We start from the raw sequence: 21942 nt of genomic DNA, 5'->3' as shown, positions 1-21942 counted from the left end.
CAGGGGGACCAATCAAGTTAAACCCAGCTTCTCAGGACCAGGCGCCACCTGCAAAGACCCTGACTTCAATGGTCAGGGCCTGAGCTCACAAGTTGGTGGAGCCGGTGCCTGACCAGGAGAGATCAGGGGTTTGGTCACAGCCGTACACCCAGCCCCAGGGCCATGGCCAAGAGTGAGTGTCCTGGGAGCGTGTGTAGAACTGTTTACAGCCTTCCTGCCTGACACAATCACTGTTTTGCTGTCACTAGCCCTAGGCCAGCTGCTGGCTGAGGCCCCTCCACATGGTTTGCTCTGGGGCCTCACCACCATGTTCTGTGACAATCACAACCTCTCAATACAGGTCAGTCTCCAGCCTCTCCCAGGTCTTTCAGGACCTTTTCTGAAGTGTGGCCAGAACTCAGGCCTCCTGACACCTGCTGTCCTCACTCCAGGTCAGCATCTCAGTCTCCCTGGTCACCACCCTTCACATTTGCCACCTTCCTGATCTTCATCACCACTTTATCCCCATCACCACTTCTTGCTCTCTGGGACTCCTGCTGCACCCAAGGCCCCTGGATCTCACCAGAACGTCTGCTTCAGAATCAGGCATTGCTCCTCCAGCCACGTCTTCCTGGCCTCTGCTGTCCTGCCCTTCCCAGCATCCACCACAGCAGGGGGATATTCTAGGAAAAGAGCCAGCAGGAAAACAGACAGTGGTTTACTGCTAGGTGAGGAATGCAGGTGCAGGCGCCTGGGCACTCTTCTAAGGCGAGAAGGGGCTGGAGCTGTGGGGGCTGTGAGGGTCGGGTGGGGCACGGGCTTCTGAGGAGAAGGAAGACCACTAATACCAGCAATGGGCAGGAAGAGGAGCCAATGGAGCTCACCTTGGCCTGGGGGTGTGAGGCTCACAGCCTGGGCAAGGGCGGCCAGCACTGACTGCTCTGCGAGTCCAAGGCGCAACCGTCCACTCAGGGACCTGGAAAGAGGCCAGCAGGGTGTGCAATGGCTGGTTCCCTCCCAATCTAGTGTGCCTATTTCTGCCTCCTTGGCTGGAAGCTGGTTTAACCCCCATACCTACATCCCCTGTCCACGGGAGCAAGGAAACCAGGGTTGCCCTGGGAGAACACTTGGCACGATTTTGCTCCTCACAGCAAACTCATGGCTCTGTGCTCACGGCCCCATCAGGCCAGGGTAGATGTCACTGATAAACCAGGGCAGGCCTGGCCAAGAACCCAAGGTCCTTTTCCAGCAGTACCACGGAGGAAGGGGGCAGTCTGTGAGAGGAAACCTGGGCTGCTCTCCTATGCCCTCAGGGTCTGGCTCTTGTTCCAGCTTTTCCCACCTAAAGAAGGCCACAAGCCGCCAGGCCTCCCACCTTCACCTGCCAGGTGCACGCCCCCTCGGCCCTACCCGCTCACCTGGCGATGAACCGGGCTTCCGAGTGGCGGCAGGCCACAAAGAGGCCTTTGATGATGTCCATCTTCTTGGCCATGGACTGGAGCAGGTGGGGAAAGATGAGAGTGCCTGGTGGTCATGGGGGAATCCCTGTCCTCCCCATTCCACAGCCTCTGGCTGTCCTCCCTCTCCGCCCAGCAGTGTGTCCTCAGCCCTAGACTCCAGCAGCAGGAGCCTTCCAGCCACCCACTTGGCCTGAGGTGCCCGGATGTCCTGCCCAGGGTGAGCCGCCTGCCCCACTCACAGCACTGCCGGCCAGCCGGGCGATGTCGCGGAACTTGGCGAAGACCCCGGAGGTGGTAAGGGGTGGTGGCGGCAGCATGAGCCTCTGGGTGCTGCGGCTGCTCTCAGCCACAAGCCCCACATCGCCCTTCTCGGCCACCTCGGCCCGTACAGTCTCCAGCTGCCGACCTTGGAGGGGAGAAGACAGGCAGTGCTGAGGGGACACATGTCCACACAGCTGCCACTGCTGGTGGCAGGATGTGTCCTCTGGCTCCACATGCTGGGCACGTTCCTGGACACCCCCATGGCAATGTCCCGCCCACTGGTGGGGAAAGCTCTTGAAACTTGTCTCCATCATGTCAGGGTAAGAAGCCCGAGATCTGCTCACAGCAAAGGCCAGCAGCTGGGTGCACCAGGCCTAGTCAGGGACGGCTGAGTGGGCACCCTTGTGCAGATGGCGGGAGGAGACCCCAGGGCAGAGGCCAAGGGACCCCATTTCTAGTTGGCACTATGTCTCATGGCAGCAAACATGAGCCTTTTGCTTTTTGTGTCTTTTGATGTTACCAATTTGTATGTGGGACATCCCTTAGTCTTATTGTCCAGAGTTGGGCCCCAAGGACACCCCTAGAGGTAAGAGGAGGCTAGGAGGATGGAGACGCCAACCATCATGACAGATGACCAACAACCCGGTCCCAGAGACCCTGTGGCACAGCCTTCCTAGTCTGCACTGAATGCAGAGATGAGGCCACCTACAACCCCACCCTTCAAAGGTGATATGAGGACCGGGCCCCTCTCAAGGTCCTCCCTTCCCGGCTTCACCTTCAACTCCTATCAGCCCTCATGTCCTTCTGCCCTTCCCACGTCTCCCTCTGAGCTCCTCTCCTGTTGGTCCCTCCACAACCCCCTCACCTGTGGCCTGGGCCACTGCTTTAAGGAGGACGCTGTCACCAATGCCAAGCTCCAGGCCCTGCTGGGGTGGCCCAAGGCGGTTGAGACTGAGATAGAGGACAGGTAGGAGGTCTGGAGGTGACAGGGCCACTACGGAGCGTAGCAAGTTGCTCAGCGTCTCCACCATCCGGAGCCTGGAGGAAGGGACAGGGTCACACTTGCCTCTTCAAGGTCAAGGAAAGCGTGGGAGGGTTCGGGGATGTATCAGAAAGAACAGGAAAAGCTGAGAGAAGCCGTTGTGTGAGCTGGAGCCACCAGCACCACCCCAAGTAGCTGCTGGAGGAGCAATCTGGCTGACGGTGACAGTGATGATGAGGGTGGCAAGCACACCCAGAGTAAAAGCCTCCCTTGCACAGAGGGCACTAGGGCTGGCACTAGGGTGTCCCCAGGCCTGGGGGCTCTGTGAGAGAAATGCCCTCACAATATAACCGAGACCCAACTTCCTTCTACTAACCATGAGGCATGGAAGCAAGAACGAAGTCACTTTTGGTGACTTAAGTCCACTGAAAATGGCCAGTTTCAGCCGTTTCTGTCCCAAGGTGAAGCATGTTTCCCAACCTCACAACTCTGAGCTGGTCCTATATCTTGCTCTGACAACAGAATGAGGCAGAAATGCTACCATGTGTCTCCAGAGGCTGGGCCTCAAGAGGACCTGGAGGCGCCCTGTGACAGGCCTGTGCACCCATGTCACACATGTGAGGGAGAGAAGAGAGGGCAGAGAAGTGGGCAGCAGGAGGCAGTGTCCACTGTCATACAGGGGACAGCAGATGAGCTGTCCATTGGCCACTGCCCCACTCAGGCCTGATAATTACCGAGCAGAAACCTCCTCAATCTTCTCGAATGTGCGGGCCACAGCCAGATAAGGGACCCTGGAAGGAAGAGAGGTGAGAGCCGCTGGGATGGCCCCAGGTGCTTCAGCACCGCCCCCTCACTCGCCAACACAGGGGCATGAAGCTGTTCTGCTCACTGCCCACTGTCCCTTCCACACTGCCGACTGTGCCCCAGGACAGGAGGGAGAATGGTCAGTCCTCCACGAGGCCCTGGTTGGAGACCCCACGGTCTAGGAAGGCGAAGCCTCACTTCTGGCCTGGTTTCCAGCAGGCGTCCTCAATGGGGTGGTAGTTGTTCTTGGCAGGATTGTAGCTAGTCGGATCCAGAGGTCTGTGGGGGCAAAAAGGAGACTGAACTGGATGGACCTCTGAGCCAGAGACGCCAATCCTCCAACGAGTGTTTCCTAAGAGCCAACTAGGTGCCCGGCAGGCTGGGCCCAAGGGCAGTAACCCTGCACCCTTTTGCCTCCTAATTCCGTCTCCTGCTACTGCCCCTTCTGCCTACTCTCCTCCAGGCACAGGGCTCCTCACTGCCCATAGATATCCACAGCTGTCACCTCAGGACCTCTGCACCTGCTTTCGCTCTGCCTGGAACCTTCTTCCCCTTGGCTCACTCCCTCATCTCCTTCAGGTCTTTTACACAAATTTCACATTCCCCAGCAGGACCCTTTGGACCTCTCCACTGACCCTTGTGGCCACTCCTCCCAGCTGCTTCCCCTGGTCCTTCCCTACCCTTCTTCACAGACTTATTGCCACGGGACACACTTTGCTCACTTGCTATTTATACCCTGCTATTATCTGGGTCTCGAACGTCCCCCAAAGGCTTGCTGGAAGCTTGATGCCCAGTATTCAATGTGCTGAGATGCACTCCTGGAAGTGACTGGACCTCAAGGGCAGAGCAGCACTAGCCCCAAGGGAAAGAGCACATATCCTTAGTGCTGGGGACACACACTGGCACTGGCTCTGACAGTGGGAGGAGGGAAGAGCAAGCATCTGGCTTCCCTGAGCAGGTGAGAGAGGAGGAGCCCAAGGGCACCCTGCTGGGCAGAGTGGGCTGGGGCAGTGCTCTAGGCAGGGGCCTGCACGTTCAGAAGCAGGGAGAGTTGGCTGGAATGCGGTGCTGGGGGAGCAAGGAGAAGCCTGGCCCTGTCTGGAGCCGGGAATGTGGCCCAGGCAATCTTCAAGGGCCGGAAGGAACCCAGTGCTTATGCTGGGTGCTGGGGAACCACAGAGGGGTTCTGAGCAGGCAAGGATGGGGTCTGATCTTGGTACTTGATAGGGTATTTATCTGTCCACCCTCCAACTGATCATTCAACAAATCTTCCATGAAGCCTCCTATCTATGAGGTATCACAGATGGGCCTAGGTATCTACTTTTCCAAGAATTAACAATTACAATGACGTGATTGCTTAACCCTTCATTGTCCTAATGAAGGCATTAAGGGGTCCAGGACAGGGAGGGATGGTTCTCTATGGTCTAACTCCATTCACAGGCCACCAAGATTGCAGAGGAAACCTGCCTGCTGCTACAAAGGCACCCTCCAAATACACCGAGTCTAGTGCAACTGGAACAGAGGGGAAAGCAGGAGACAGAGGTGGGGGTCGTGGCCAAGGGATTAGATCTTTTTTTCCTGGGGACACAGGAAGCCATGTGAGGCAGGGTCAATTACAGGTATCACAAAGATGCTCCCAGGCCCTGTGGGGGTCAAACTGAGGACGGCAAACTGGAGGCTGGAGGTCAGAGAAGAGGCTGGGCAGGGTGGGCCCACTCCACCCTCAACTCTTTTTTGAGCCTGTGAGCTAAGAATGGCTTTGCAAAGGGGGCCACATGTGGCCAGCAAAGCCCAAGACATCTATTACCTAAGGATCTCCAGAGAAGAAAAACAACTGCCAAGCCCTGCAAGAGGAGAAAGCGGAGCCAAGCATGGGCCATGGAATGGAGAAGAGGGAACGTGCCCAGGAGAGGTTGGTGAGACCGAACGCCGACTCACCCCTTGGCCTCGTCCTTTCCCAGAGCACTCGACTCCTCTTCTTTCACTTCTATCTTGACCGCCGGCTTCCGGGGGGCTAGGAATGAAGGCAGGAACAATAGGTCTTTTCTCCTGATGGCCCCCACCTCCCATCTTTCTGCACCCAGCATCACTCTGACATTTGGGGTAGTTACTCAGGGTAGCAATCACTCAGAGCAATGGGTGATAAGCCAAGAGACGAGTCAGACTTTCTAAACAGATAAGGACTCTCAGAGGGACAGACAGACACACCCACCTCCTGCCTGCACAGTCCAGGGACAAGAGGGGAAGAGACACTCACTGAAGAAACTGCTGAGCGTCCTGGGGGCTCTGGGAGGAGGCTTGCTCTGGTCCTCTTCCTGTGGCTCCTGTCGGCTGACTGCCTTGGGTGCCTCAGGTGCCGCAGTGCCTTTTGTCTTTGCTGGAGTCTCCACTTCTAAGAAAAAGAGGGCAGAAGACGATACCCACTGTATCCACCTGTTTCCACTTCCGTTGCCCTCTGACCCCCAGGTCATTCTGCCTGGTGGAGAAATGTATCGAATTCTTCCACTTTCCCTTCCACAGCCCAGGCTCTGAGCCTCTGGGGCCTGGTGTTACTCCTCAGTGCTGACCACTACAATCAAAGCAGTTAGCCTGAAATCAGAGGCCCAGGATGGCAGCAAAAAGAAATCACAATAGTATTGGAAGAAAAGATTCTCCCTTCTCCTGCAGTTGCAGGAAATCCTATGTGGTGTGGCATCTCTAAAACTGTCCCTACAGTGCTGTCTCTAATGCGGGGCTCAGGGACACTGGCTGCAAGAGCTATCCCATAGCCTGTGGAGTGAGCCCAACTTCTGGACCCAGCTTATATGGCCCACTGAATAAATCATTGCTCAATGAATCCATTTAATTGGCACCTATGACCCCTAAAAGCTGTAAATACTGGTGATTGGTTCTTTCCTCTTTTCTCACAGGTCTGGGGAAAACTGAAAAAAAAAAACAAAAAAAAAAAACACCCAATGATCATAATAATGCATCTGATTCTCCCAGATCTTACATATACACAACAAACTGAAGAATCCACACCTTGAGTAAATTAACCAACCCTCAGACTCCATCCCCAAAATCAGAGCGATGGGCCTCGGGGAAGAGGATGAAGCACTCACTAGGGGGCTTTGGAGGGTCAGGGGGTGTGCTGGGGTGCTCGCCTTCAGCTTCTTCCTTTGTCTTTACCACTTCAGCCTCTGTGGGACTTTCTCTTGGGGTGTCTGCTTCTGATGGATGACACATAGAAAAGTCAGAGAGCAAAACTCGACTCTGATGCCCCAGGTGCTCCACTCAAGACACTCTGTTCCACTGTTCGTTCTTGTACCAATCAAGTGCAGCCGCCCTCCACACCTGTGGGTTCTACATCTGTGAATTCAACTAATAAAAATATTTTCAAAAAGTGCATCTATATTGGGGCCTGGGGTTGTAGCTCAGTGATACAGCGCTTGCCTAGAACACGTAAGACGTTCTATCCTCGGCACCTCATAAAAATATAAATAAATAAAATGAAGTTGTAAAAAAAATTTTTAAAAAGTGCATCTATACTGAACATGTACTAACTTATTTTTCTTGTCACTGTTGCCTGAGAATCCAGTGTCAAGTGTTTCCATGGTGTTTACGTTATGTTAGGCATATGAACAATCTTGAGATGATTTACACTGTATGATAAGAAGGGTGCAGGTCAGGTGTAATACTGTGCCATTTTACATAAGGGACTTGAGCACCCTGGATTTTGGTGTCTGCGGGTTTCCTGTAACCAGTACCCAAGACACCAAGAGAAGACTGGGTCTGCAAAGTGTGGGAAGTTGTCAGGGTCTGCTCCTGGTCAACCATGATCTGCAGGGACTTCTGAGGAAATCCAATCTCAATGTTCACCTTTGCAGTTGAAAAACAAATGCAAATATTTTCTCATAAACTATTCCTTGAGTATTACCTCAAAACAGAAATTTAAAAGGGTTCAAAATGCATATGATAACTTGTGATACACAAAAAATAAAATTTTTGAAAACTGACAAAAAAGGCATACCTCTAAGATAACATAAAAACTGCAAACTGGGAAAAATATGCCTTAACAGAAAGGTTACTGACCTCCCATCCCTGGACACCCACAATAGCCAAAACTGCCTAATTTACAATAAAATTTATTACTGACTAGAAAATACCGATAGAAAATCCAATTTCCACCAAATTCGGATCTCCAAATTATTGGAGAATCTGAGCACAATAAAGAAATGAAACCCTGGCTGTGGCAAAGGCTGCAACTGGTGGAGCCTACTCCAGGTCCCCAGTGGTCAACAGGCAGGTCTTCACTGCTGCTTCTATGTGGAGGGAACTCCCTGAGGAGCAGCAGGCAGTTCCCATTCCCAGAGGAAACCCAGCGACACCTGCTGGATGCTCTAGGAACTACTAGCTTGGCCTCTTTCAGTTTTCAGTATCATTAGTTGGTCCAATGTATCAGGGGTTCTGCATCCTGGATTTAATGAACCAGAGATCAAAAATACTTGAGAAAAATTTTATGTGCTTCATAGAAGGAATATATTCAATCAACAAAATATATTAAAAAATATTCAAAGATAGCTATGGTGGCACACACTGGTAATTCCAGCAGCTCTGGAGGCTGAAGTAGGAGAACCATGAGTTCAAAGCTAGCCTCAGCAAAAAGCCAGGCGCTGAGTGAGACCCTGTCTCTAAATAAAATACAAAATAGGGCTGGGATATGGCTAAGTGGTCAAGCGCCTGTGAGTTCAATTTCGTACAAAAAAAAAAAAAACCCACAACATCTCTAGCAATTAGAGAAATGCAAATAAAAACTATATTAAGATTTCATCTCACTCCAGAATGGCAATCATCAAGAATACAGGCAACAATAAAAGTTGGTGAGGATGTGAGGAAAAAGGTACACTCATACATTGCTGGTGGGACTGCAAATTGGTACAACCACTATGGAAAGCAGTATGGAGATTCCTCAGAAAACTCAAAATGGAACTACCATTTGACCCAGCTATCCCATTCCTCGGTTTGTACCCAAAGGACTTAAAATCAGCACACTATAGTGATGCAGCCATGTCAATGTTTACAGCAGCTCAATTCACAATAGCTAAACTATGGAACTAAACTAGGTATCCTGCAATAGATGAACGGATAAAGAAAATGTGATTTTATATATATATATATATATATACACACACACACACACACACACACACAGTGAAATATTACTCAGCCTTAAAGAAGAATGAAATTATGGCATTTGCTGGTAAATGGATGGAGTTGAAGAATATCATGCTAAGAGAAATAAGCCAATCCCAAAAAACCAAAGGCTGATTGTTTTCTCTAATATGTGGATGCTAATTCACAACAAGGGGGTCACTATAGAAGAATAGTGTTATCTTAGATTAGGTAAAGGGGAGCGAAGTGAAAGGAGGGGAGGGGACCTGGGGATAGGAAGGATAGTAGAACGAAACAGATAGTATTACTTTATATACATACATACATATACATACACACTTGTATGTTCAACAACAAAATATATATGAACATAAATTCATTTATATATATATATATATATATACACACACACCCATAAATACACTCTACTGTCATGTATAACTACTAAAAACAATTAAAAAAATTAAAAAGTACTGTGTCTGTGCTCAACATGTACAGACATTTTTCTTATTGTCATTTCCTAAAAAGCAGTGTAACAACTATTTATACAGCATTTACACTGTATCTGGTATGTAGGTCCTATGCAAAGGCCACACCATTTTATGTAAGAGGCTTGTACATTTGCAGATTTTGGTACCCAAGGGAGGTCCAGGAACCAACCTTCTCAGATATGAAGGGTCAACTGTGTGAGATCATATTCCTCTCAATGAAAATGCATCTCTGCACATTTGGGTCTTTGCTGGTTGCTATTATAAAAATCAAACTAGCCAGGTGTGGTGATGCACACTTACAATCCAAGGAACTCAGGAGTCTTAGGCAAGAGGAACACAAATTCAAGGTCAGCCTCTACAACTTAGTGAGACCTTACCTCAAAATAAAAAGGCTGGGGATGTGGCTCGAGTCTTGAGTTCAATTCCCAGTCACAACAACAACAACAAAAAAATCAAGTACTGTGCAGAGACCAATGTGGGATAGGAAATGAGGACAGTTTTATACTATACTCCAGTCTGAGATGCTGTATAGTAGCCAGGGTACCTCTTATTAGTAATGACTGCAGTTAAAAAGAAAACACAGTGTTTTCTTTCAACGTGTTTATCTTAGTAGTTGTTCAGACAACCACTGAATAATGGAACTCCTAAGGGACTGCCAGAGGGGCAATATCTTAAAATTACTGAGAAACTAAGTGCACTGTGAACCAAGCAAGTTTGGGAACCTCTACTTTATGGTAAAATGTTCAAGGAAAAAGAAATATTTTCCATAAAATTAATATTAGAACACTAGACAACAATGGAAACTATGAATGAATTAGTACTGAGTTAACAGGACCAAAGAGTATTCCAAATGATTCTTAGAGCAAAGTTCTTGTGCTGTGTGAAATTCCGACTGACATGCTTGGATTCCTGGATACAGGCACCAAATCAGTGACTTCCTGCAGTCCTCCCTGCCCTCCAGACCCCACCATGCGTGTGAGTAGACACACCCACACAGTGCTCTCACCTCCTGGGACCTCACCTTCATCTGCCTTCCTCTTCTTGGCTTCTCTTTCCATGTCTTCACTCTGCTCTTCCAGGACATCTTGCATTGACCGTTTCGGGAGCTGCTTCCGAGCTGGGAAGGCAGAGGGCTCAGTGTGGCTGAACTTGCTGGCCTGTCTCTACCTTTGAGGGATCACATCCCACTGACAGGACCCTGGGAAGGTCTGGACCCCTTCCCTTCTGCACTTGCCCACAGCCACTGCCCTAGTGCAGGCCTCACCCTTCCAGTCCTTGAACAGATCCCTTGGACTCTCTGTGCTTCCCTCTCCAGCACTTGGAAATGATCCCAACAAGTAAACAGACTCAGATGACATGCTTGGCTTGGGTACCTGACTCCAACAGGTGCTCTCAGCACCCTACCCGCCATCCCTGTGGTTTTACTATCTCCATATGTTCCAAATGGCTTTTGGGAACCTCAGAAGTCCAGAAGTGGCAGGGAATCCACAGGCCATGGGTGTGGCCTTGCCCCAGTGACTGATGGGAACTGGTACATGACCACCCAGCTCCCTTGAACCTGGGGGTGACTCTGAAGCCCACATATATGCTATTCCCAGGTGTCACACAGAATTAAGCTCCAGTTGTCTACCGCAGTAACTGACCTAGTAACACAGGTCCAGTGGCTGCTGACCTTCCCAGTCATCCCTGTGGATGGCCCCTCCCCAAGAAACACCTTGCACTTGAACATCGCCCCAGCGCTACAGAGGCTGCTTCTTTGGGACCCCAAACACATACAACTCGCGGTGAAGCACTCACTCAAAGGCCGCCACAGGTGTCTTCAAGTTCAGGGCCCATCTAGACCACTGCATCAGCTCCTCCCTGGTCTCCCGGCCCCCAGGGTCTCCTTCATACAGAAGGACCTTCATCAGCCATGCCAGTGCTGCTCCTCCCTGCTCAGGACCCTGCCAGACCCCACTCTCCATTTTCCCAGGATAGGGTCTCCTGATGTCCACTCACCCTCCTGAGTCTTTCTCCTCCTGACCTCATTCCTCCACACCACACACTCTGCTTTCTCTTACAGATAAACCTGTGGTGCTCCAAACCCACCAGGCCTTCCCACGTGCAGATTCCTGTCTGTAACATTCTCCACCTGCCTTTTCTCAGCACGGCCAGCCCTATCCCATCTGCTAAGACTCAGCTCAGCTGTCGCCTCCTCTGGGCCGGCTGAATTCTGAGCTCCCAGCATGCCCTTTGGTACAGCACTATCCAGGGAGATGGTCAAAGAACAGATACGTGACCTTAAACTTCAGAGCAGCCATTTGGAAAAAAAAAAAAAAACAGGTAAACTTAGTTTCACCACTTATTTTACTAAACTCAATACATCCAAAATGCAATCCCAACATGTGCAATAATAGACTATCAACATTCTTTTTTTAAGCTAAGTTTTCAAAACTGGATGCCTTGATTGCACATCACAACTTGGACACAAAACTTAGCAGAAATATTTATGTGATTTTAGGTTTCATAAAATTTATAGTGGCAACAGTAGATCCACACATCCAAGTTGTTGCTAAAACACTGCAAAGTCTTCACTAACTGATCCTAGAATGGCTAATCATCCCTTATCCAAAATGCTTGGGACCAGAGGCGCCTCAGATTTGAGTTTTCATCTTTTACTATTTGCATAAACTTTACCAGTTGAACTGATTTGATGCTCAAATGTTTCTGATTTCACAGAATTTGAATTTTGGATTAGGGATACTTGACTCATACTGGCTTCCAAACGTTAATCTAATCAAAATGGCTCAACATTACACTTCAGCCCTTTGGTCACCCTGCCCTCACTCCAGTGCACAGCAGGCCACAGGCAGAGCAGGCTCAAGTTTCCTGCGTCAGGTGTGCATCTCCCCTTTCCTTCCCCTCCCCTCAGGACAAAGGCACCCTTCCTCAGGCTGGCTGTGCAGACCTCCTCCACCTTCCACGCCAAGCCCTCAATCCTGCGCTCCCCAGACCCCAGTAACCCCAAGGACCTGCCAATGCATGCTCTTCCCTCCTCCTTTCCCAGCTGACTCCTCTTTGCCCTTCTGGGCACAGCATGGTCAACCCGTCTTCTAGAAGTCTCCCTGAGCTCTGCAGCTTTCATCACTGCACGACCAACGTCCACTGAGGGCTCCTGTGGGCAGGGCCAGGTCCCAGCACTTTATACTAATAACCTCTAACCCCTGGACTCTTGTGCCATCACCTTTAGATCAAGTGACTAAGGCTCTGTGAAGGTAAGTCACTGCTCAAGGTCACGCAGCCAGTGAACGATGAGGCCGTGCTTTTACCACAGTGCTGAGATCAGGGCATGCTAAAAGAACGATGGCTGCCTGGCACAGAAACCCCAGCAGGGAGATAGCAGCTGAAAGGGCAGGGGCCCAGATGTCCTTACCTGTGAGACGCTTTGGGATCCCCGATGGGGAGGTGTCTGCAAGGGAGGTGTTGGAGATGGAGGGGCTATTCCCAGAAGACAGGGCAGGACTGGGAGGAGAGCCTTGGGGGGAGTCTTGCACAGGCTTCTGGGAAGGAAAAGAAAAAGTTCTAGATGAGGGGAGGCAGGAGGAACCACCTGGTGATCTCAGCTCCCAACATCTGAGAGCAGCTGGGGCTGTGCCTACCCTCCTTCCTGGCCCACAGTCCTGGCCGCAGTCCAGGCACCTGTCCCACCTGGGCCACCTCTCCATTTGCTCGCATAGCTTTTTGGTGCCAGATTCTCCCCACCAAAAACCCATTAACAATGCTATTTAAGCAGTAGAATTTGCCGTTCAGCTTTGCACAGATGAATCCACATCTCCAGCCTCCTTCCCGCTGGCTGGTCAGGAGCCAAAGGACTGCATTTGGTGGCCTGCCGTGCTGACGCCCACAGCTCTGTGTTCCAGGGCATAACCAGAGCACCTGCCCTGCTCTAAGGGAATGTCCCAGGTCCACAAGCAAATGGGAATTAGGGTTCTGGTGCAAACGGACAGGCTGATGGGGACCTACCTGGCCACTGGGTGGGGTGAGGGCTTCATCCTCCTCTTCTCCCTCACTGCTCAGGACCCGGGCCACCTTCCTCCCTGGCCTCTTCACTGGTGAGTCACTCTCGGGCAGCACTCCATTCCGCTCCTTCAGTGCCACTCTGGAAAACAGGGCCATGTGGGCCTTAGACAGTGTGGCAGCACTACCCCCAAAGCTCTAGCTGTCTCACTGTACTTCTCCTTTCTGCCTTCCAAGCTCTCAGGGGACACTTTCTAGGTGCCTCCTTGGCACTCACTCCCTATCATCCACTCACCCCTCTGTCCCAGGACTCCAGAGGCCCCTTAGTGCCCGCCTATGATGAGCCAGCCACAAGCTGTGTGTGAGCTGTGAGCATTTTGAGCGCACAAAGCAGACAGGACTGATGATGCTGCTCTGCCTGGGCTGTGCACGTAGGTGTTGCTCACTCTGCCTTTGATCATCACACAGCATGAGAGATGGGTGTGGCCTTCCAAGATGCCAGTCAACCTGCTGACAGCAAGACCTCACAAAGCTAGACTCAACCCCCTGAAACCTGACCCTTTGCCTCATTTGAATGGCTTCTCCCCAATAAAACCTGGGTTTGAGGCATGCTCTTTCTTTCTTGCTTGCCTCCCCCTGTGGGAGCTGCGGCTGAGGAGTGGTCAATGAACCCAAAGAAAAGGTACTTTCTGTGTCTGTGTCCCCAAATTCACTTGGAGTGACCCTGACCAGTTTAGTCATATGTCATGACACCTGCCCTGTGACGGGCCATACTGAGAGGCAAGGGCAGGGCTGGCTTTCAACATCCCCTGGAAGATAGTCTCTCTTATTCAACACAAGCCCCTGAGTTTCTGTAAGGCTCATGGCCACCCAACCAAGGACTCTCCCTAGCTACCCCTGCAGCTAGGTATGGGAAAGTGACAAGTTCTAACCAACAGGATACAGGTGGCACAGAGGAGGCAAACAACTTGCTCCTTACTGCCAGCCCCCTACTCTGCTACACCCCGGAACTGACCTGCCCACTCACTGACAATGCAGATGAGGGTATCAGCCTGAGCCCTCAGGACAGCCTGGGGTACTGGGCCACCCACCTGCTCTACACTGACCACAGCTCAGTGTCTCCTACAAGAGAAGGGTAACATGTACTTTAAGTAACTCATAGTGACTCTGGTTAGTGTTAAAGCAGCCCAACCTCCCTGACATGATCCAGATCTGTGAAGGTGACAGACACGGTCCACCACAATGCAGGGGCCATGCATGCTGATGGAGGTCATGCAGGCACTAAGAACATGGCCTTTGCCTCCAAGCTTCTGCACACAGAGCTCACAGACTGAACAGAGAACCCAGCATTTATACCGCCAAGTCCCTGCTTACCATTGTGGACACTCACTTTATAGAACACCGTGTCAAAGAATGCTGTAGATTCATATGCAATGCCAAGAGACCTCTCTATGGCTTTTTTAATGAGGAAAAAAATAAAATCAGCTGTGAGCCCATGAGAGGGATGGTCATCCATCTTGTTCACCACTGAACTCACAGGGTCTAGAACACACTAGATACTCAATAGCTATTTTCTGAACGGTGAATGTGGAAATGTAAAGAAAAATTAGTGTTTGCCAATAATATGCAAGCAGTATGCATATACAATAGCCCTACTTTGATATTTTAAAACATACTAAAGGCATTTGTATGTCGCCAATCTATTACAACAGGCATCATGCCAGCTATTCAAGTGAGCAGACAGTTCCTGTTACTACGGGGGATGCTTATTCACCCAAGGAGTATTTACTGAGTGCCTACTACATGCCAATAACTGTGTCAGATGTATTACCTCAAACTGGGAAGTGAACACTGGAAGAAGTTTAAATTTTTGCTTTGTCTACTTCTCTGAGTTGATGTTTTTATAATTGCCATGTGTAACTCCACATGTGGCTATCTCCTCCCTGTACCACAGACTTGTTACAACCAATTGGAAACAACCAAAACACCCAGCAGTAGGGGCATGCTTAACAATTTCTATAGACCATCAATAAAATGGAGCACAAGTAGAGGGTGAAAGGATTAAGGTGCACCTATGCTCCCGAGCAGAAAAAACCTCTGTCACGATGCTAACTAAAGGCGCAAGTTAATGAAGTGTACATAGATGCACACAGTATAATTTGGTTTTTCAAATTAAATAAACCAAGTGTGAATATAACTACAGCAATGTGTACATTGAAGGGCCAGATCTGAAAATCCAAGATGTTGGAAAAAATTCATTATTTGATACTGGCCACTTATTGAGTACCTTTTATGAATGAAGCATCATTCTACAAAATGCACATCTGTTCACTCATGGAATCCAACAGCCTGGTGTAGATTAGATATTCTTTCACAGTGAAGAAATTGGGGCACAGGAAGTAAACCTACCCAGGGTCCCAAATGAGGGACAGGAACTAAATGTGGCTCAAGTACATGCTCTAGCAAGCTGACTGGCCCAAGGGTGGTCATGTGACCCAGGCAAGGACTTCCCTAAGACCATGACCTTGTAGGAAAAGCCTAGTCTAGAATGAAGCCGAGACATGTAGAAACAGAGCCCTGAAGACAAATCTGAGGGCCTGGATCCAGCTGTGCCTGAAATTGGACCTGCCTTATGACTTCCAGCTTCATGAGTAAAAAATTTTCCTTTTGGAGTCGTAGATATTTTGAATGAGATTTATAACACTTACAACCCAGAGAACCACGACCACTGAGGGAAGAGCCCACATCCTGGTCCCTATACATACTTTGGAGGGGGCTCCGTCTCTCTGCTGCTGTTGGTTGTCTCTTTCTCAGGTTTCTTTGCTTTACCCTCTTTTGTGGGGTAGAAAAATGACCTAGAAGAACACAAGGGGGGAAAATGGGAAATGATAACAGCACCAATACCCCTCCTATCTGTGCTGCGCCCTACAACTTCTGATACCCTTTCCAACCCAGCACAGATTTTTTTTTTTTTAACCTAAAAAGGAAAGGGAGAAAAAGAAAAGAAAGGAAGGAAGAAAGAAAAGGAAGCAAAGCAAGAGAACATAAAGCAATTGAAGGTGTTGTCAACCCAGGACCGACTATCCCCAAATTCCTCATCACATGGAAAAAATGCAACCTGGAATCCATGTGAGCCACTGACTCCCAGATTCTCCAGCAGCTGTCCAGGTCTGGGTCTGTCTAGCATCCATTTCCTGCTTCTGGTAACAGCCCCTCCATTTTCCTCTTGGGATGTCTTCCCCCAGAATTCTCTCAGCTCACATGATAAAAGTAGGGCTGACCTTTCACCTACAGCCGCACACTGACACATACCCCAGGCTTGGCCAATCATGCATCGCATGCCTGTGGCCACAGTGGCTGCTCAGGATGTAGCCCCTGAAACTTGACTATATATTGTTGGAACAGCTGGGAGAGAGAAATTCTCTTTCCTCTGGGATTGTTAATACAGGACAAGCCTGCCTGAGTAACAATATCATCAAAGATTGCAGAGCTGAACAAGAGACAGGGTCCAAGTGACAAAGCTTTGGCAAATGGATCCCATTAAGCCTAAGACCATTTACTCAAGGTTTCACTTAGTTAAGTCATAAAGTCCCCTTTCTTTCCCAAAACCCACCTGCATTAATTACTATAGGGTTTCTCAGCCTAGCACTACTGCCATTTGAGGCCAGGCCATGTTTCACCACGGGGTTCTCCTATGGGGCTCTCTCCTGTGCAGCACAGGATGCTTGGTGCATACTGACTCCAGCCCATGAGGTGCCCGTGCAGACCGCCCACCCCAAGCTGTGATAACCAGACGTTCCCTGGGGGCAACAGCACTGCTGCCTGAGGACCCTTGGGTTAGGGATTCTGCCCTGCAATCAAAAGGAGTTTTGGTTAATACACTCCTATCTCTAATACTCCCTTCCCCATTCTCCCTCCTAGCCAACTCTTGGGAATTATGACATGAAATCTACTTTTGGAGTTTTTCTAAGAAAAGGCCACATCTGGAACAAAAAGCTAGGGGTTTGGGGAACATAAGGGGGATGGCAGGGTCCTTACCTGATACTTCGCTGCATGATGGGTCTTTAAATCTCACTTCCTCTTTTTTCTCAGCTGTTTCTGAAACAGAAATCCGAAGACTTATTGAAGATACTGGTTGTGCAGAAGCCAAAACACAAAAAACCCTTCCTCAGGGGACAAAAAAAAAAAAACAAAAGAACAAAACCACTTTCAGAAACAGGAGTCTCCTATTCAAGAAGAAACTCCCATTTTTTTTGAACCAAAACGGATTTGCTAATAAGATTTATTGGTGAAGAATAAATGTACATCAGAGAAAAAGGGAAGATGCCTCCTTTATCAAATGGAGCCTGTTTCTCAACTAATTCACTGAAGACCTGAGGAGTTTTTTTCCTTTCTTTGAAAGTTTTAAGGTTAGAGAAAAATTGGTTTTAGGTGTTATATAAAGCCCTAAATTGACTGTGAAATATAATTTATAAAATTGTACCTACTGGTCTAGAAAACCCAGCTGTTGAGCAATTTTTAAGACATGTTAATAGAAATGAAGGGCAGGACACCACAGACAGTAAGAAAAGTAGAATGTATAATATGAATTGTAATGCATTCTGCTGACGTATATAATAAATTAGAATTAAAAAATAATAAAAAAAGGAAGAATATTTAACATGATATAAACAAAGGAAGAGTGTGTCTTTGATTCTACATGTACAGAACGTGTCTGCTGGGAGAAAGCAATGAGCAATGCTGAGCTCTTGGGGGCCAATCTTGGGGGAAGTCACTGAGGGAGACTGTTTACTGTGTACCCTTTTGTGTGCAAGACCACCCGAATACATTACAAAATGTCATTTTAAAACTTAAGTATTTCTAAATATAAATCTATTGCTTAATGAAATCGTAAGTCATTAGGGTTTCTATAGAGCAACCCTAAAGAAAGGTTCTTAATCTGGTGTCCACAGAATATCCTATTACACAGGAGTCCAAGAATACAATTCAAGAGGTCTATGAAATTTGATGAAAAATAAATCATAACTTAATTTTTACCAACTTGCAAGTGGAACTGAGCCTTATCAATACTGGCAATAAAGCAAGAAGTAGCAGCAGGATCTCTGAGTGGACAGCTGGAATTACTCTAGCACCCTGGATAACGCTCTGTCGGCACAGTGACACTTGCCTCATGTCTGCCCGTTTCCCACAGCCTCACCCAGTACAGTCCTGGCTCCAGGAACTCAGACTCAAATTTTGGAATCAGAAAACGTATTAATTTCTAAACAGGGCTCCTTAAGGTGATTTGGGAAGCAAGAAGTGAGCCAAACTCCCTCTAGAACTGTTCACAAAGAAAGGAGATTAGGAATCAGCCACCAAAACCCTGAGGAAAGAGAAAGGCACACTGATGACTCTGATCCCTGCTGAGTGCCTCCCTGCAGGAACTTTGCATTATCTTATTCAATCTCCACAACAACCCTAATATCAATGAGGAAACTGAGGTACAGAGAGGTACACGGACTCAATCTAGACCAAGTACTTTCCACCCAGACCTGCCTTCTCCACAGCTCACCTCTCAACCACAGGCTGAGGTGCAAGGGAGGAAGGAAGAGCTGGCCACTGACCTGGAGGCTAACTCAACATCTGACAAATTGGTTACATTCCCAACCAATACTCAAGTCAGCTCTTAAAGAGGTATGATCAGCCCCACTTTCCACATGAAGGTACTGAGGACAGAGGGACATAACTGGTGCTTTAGCAGGGCCTGGAACCCAGGTGTGGCTGGCTAAGAGCCCAAGATCCTTCTTCTTTACCCTGGGGATTTTAAAAGTTGGCCTCATATTGCTGGGCTGGTGGGTGACAAGCTGGCCAACTTCACTAGAGGGTTTCCTGTCCTCGCCATCAGAATGGCAACGCCAAGAGAGACATGCATGCATGGGCCAAGTCTTGTGAGCAGAGTTCCTCTCTTCAGCACTACCTGTAATGAGAAAAGACTGGAAACTGGTGGGATATTTCATAATAAATGGGGTCCCCACCAAGGGGTGGAAGGTAGGGAGGGAGGGTGAAATGCTAGGAAGCAATACTGACCAAATTATATTGTTATATTGGGTGCATATAAAAACATGCAATAACAAATCCCATCAATTTGTACACCTATTTGAACACAATAAAAAATGTAGAAAAAGAAAAAGAAACAGGGGTCCCTGAACACTGATCTAAAAACTGATGAATCCCAGACCCGAATAACTTTTCTACTTTTGGTCTCCCTCACTTCATCCAGGCTCTTCCCTCTGCAAAAAATAGGGAAGAAAAAGAATTCACTGTCCAAGAAAGGACAGACACATGCAGGGGGAGAAATGAAGAAATGAACAAATAAGCCAATCAATGAACTCAACCAAAACCTCTCAATTCTCAGCTAAGGACTCAGTGCCTGGCATTAAACACCACTTATTCACTGATGTTGACCTTGTCTGTCTCAATTCCTGCTAACCAATGCTTTCTGTCACACCCCATTCTCCAGCGCCACATCTTCCAGCCAAATTCCTATAGAACTCAGCTCCTGCCTGCACACCTGGTAGATATACTCCCTCTTCACAGGGGCCCTGCCCCATCCTGGTGCTCCTGCCGCGCCCCCCCCCCCTCACTTTGTCACCTAGCTGGCAACAAACACCACAAAGCAGATTCAACCCACTGTCCACATGCTCTGTTCCTGCACCTACAGGATCCCACAGCATCCCTTGGAACTTCCGGACATTTCTCTAGCCCATCAACTCTCCTGCTCACCCACACACCTGCTTTCCCAGTCAGCAACTCCCCCTCTACCCTCATTCAGCTGAGAAAATGGAAGCAGCCAGGAGAAAGGCAAGCTTCCACACCACAAGCCACCGACACAACTATAACCGAGTTGGCTCTGGCTGCCTGCCACCAGCAGTTATTGGGGGAAAGTTTATAGCAGTTCTGTCCAAGATCAATCATCAAATTCTGGCAACAACTTGAGTGTCCTTTGGGTAAAAGATGACTGGTATATATGTTAGAAAAGGCTCTTTCCTGCCTGCAGAGCAGTATTCCACTGTCGGTGTACTGAAGTTCCTTTATAGCACTGAGCCATAAAAAGCAACGAACTCTGGTTACACCTCAGGGATAAGACAAAGCAGTGGTTGCTGGGGGAAGGATGCACTGCAAAGGGGGTGCAAGGCAAATTTTAGGGGTAAAAGAACTGAAAGTTGATCATGGTAGTTACATGACTCCACTCCTACTTCAAAAATCACAGCAAAATATTCACACCAGTGAGTACACTTTACTGTATGTAATACTTTTAAAGACATTTTTTAAAACCCTGGAGTTCCTGCTAACTAATGCTTTCTATCACACCCCAAATTCGTGTACTAATGAGTCTCATTGGCTGTACCTCCAAAGGACAAACCCAATCAACCATGGCTGGCCACTCCACTAAGACCCAGGTTAGGCCAGCAGGGTCCCCTCCCCTCCCATCTCGCTTAGCATAAGCTCCCAAGTTCATTCAGCCAGTCAGCGGGTAACCAGATCCCCTCCCTACCTCCGGCTTGGGGGCTCCCAAGCCTCAGCTCCTTGGGTCCTTTGCTGCAACCAAGCTGGCTGCCCACAGCTCCTACCCCCAAGACTAGGCTGTCTGCAGAATCACGTCCTAGCTTCAGGAAGCTCTGTCCTTATAAGCCACCTCCTCCCGGTGGCCTTCAGTGACTGCCCGGCCAAGGAATAGCCACCCGCCCCCCCACAGTGACATTCCCGCACTTTAATCACAGTGGGAAGCCGCAGCCCCAGGGCTCATGGGGAATAAGACAAGGAAATCAAGGAGCCCTTTCTTACATTTGACCTTCCCAACCTTCCCTCAAGCCCTCCTGCTTCTCAGGTAGGCAGAAATTGGGGTGGAAGGCAAGAAGTGGTCCTAATCCCATTTTCCAGTTCCCGCTTCGCTAACCGCCGCCCTCTCGCCCCGGTGCTTTGCTTTTTCAGATGCCAGGCCCGCTCTCCAAATGTCCCTCTTCCTTTGCCAGCTCCTTGCCCTCGCCCCTCCGCGCGTGCCGGTTCCCTCCCCCAGGCTCTCCGCCAGGGCAACGGCGAGCCCCGACTCCCTGCGCTCCGGGGCCCCGCCTCTGCGGCCCACCTGTTCCGGGCCCGCTTCCTACTCCGCCCGGGCCCAGGTACACACAGGCCAGCCCTCGAACCCATTCGGCGGGCCCGAGGCCTCCACCCGGACCTCACCCTTATCCTCCCTCCTCCGCACCCCCGCCACGCGCGTCCCGCGCCGAGCCAGCCGCCGGGCCTATCCCCGACCCGCAGCCCAGGGCCTCCAGGCGGCCCCGCCTCCCCGGCTCTTCCCACTGACCACGCCTGTGCGAGCCCTTCCCCGTCCCCGCCCCTAGGCAGACCCAGGGGCGCCCAGACGGCCGGGTCCTCATCCTCCGTCCCCGCCACCTGCCCTTCTCCTGCCGGCGGCCGGTAGCCTGCTGCCCGCGCGCTCCCTTCTCCACTGCGCTCTCGGCCGCCTCAGCGTCCCCGCACCCGCTCCTTGGCCTGCCACCCCAACCCGGCGAAGCCATGGGTCCGGAGCGTGCGGCACGCTCGTCGCCCCAGCCCCAGCCCCAGCCCCAGGCCAGTGGCCCCACTTGCCTCGCGCCGCTCCTCGCGCCGCTCCCCCGGACGCCACGCTCAGCTCGGCGCCGCGTACCCTACAGTCCCAAGTTCGCGCCACGGAATTCGCGCGCAGAACTCGGCGGGCGGGGCGGGGCGGGGCCGTGAGGGCGGGGCCTGGGTGCCGCCGGCGCCGCCGGCGCCGCACGGAGGACGCCGGGAGTCGTAG

The 21942-nt window shown here is 50.1% G+C and overlaps 1 protein-coding gene across 10 annotated transcripts in view; it reads right to left on the bottom strand.

Annotated features, from left to right (window-relative positions):
• Positions 1-21857, bottom strand: part of Lig1 (DNA ligase 1) — a 46103-nt gene extending 24246 nt beyond the window's left edge. For 2 of the 10 annotated variants that reach the window (XM_071605089.1, XM_071605082.1), the window contains exons 1-16: positions 21247-21338; positions 17163-17222; positions 15890-15979; positions 13131-13266; positions 12541-12667; positions 10135-10245; positions 6588-6695; positions 5744-5878; positions 5425-5500; positions 3685-3765; positions 3417-3473; positions 2566-2738; positions 1679-1845; positions 1398-1474; positions 864-955; positions 563-662 (exon numbers count right to left, since the gene is read on the bottom strand). In XM_071605089.1, coding sequence (XP_071461190.1) covers positions 563-662; positions 864-955; positions 1398-1474; positions 1679-1845; positions 2566-2738; positions 3417-3473; positions 3685-3765; positions 5425-5500; positions 5744-5878; positions 6588-6695; positions 10135-10245; positions 12541-12667; positions 13131-13266; positions 15890-15979; positions 17163-17179 — 1547 coding nt within the window. In that variant the 5' untranslated portion in view covers positions 17180-17222; positions 21247-21338. The other 8 variants (XM_027920415.2, XM_071605084.1, XM_071605085.1 and 5 more) reach the window with 8 other exon arrangements.
• Positions 21858-21942: the final 85 nt, after the last annotated feature.

The sequence above is a fragment of the Marmota flaviventris genome, chromosome 18, assembly GCF_047511675.1.
Source record: "Marmota flaviventris isolate mMarFla1 chromosome 18, mMarFla1.hap1, whole genome shotgun sequence".
NCBI classification, from domain to species: domain Eukaryota; kingdom Metazoa; phylum Chordata; class Mammalia; order Rodentia; family Sciuridae; genus Marmota; species Marmota flaviventris.
Note: the sequence above shows the minus strand (reverse complement) of the source record. Positions and strands in the feature narration are given on the sequence as shown.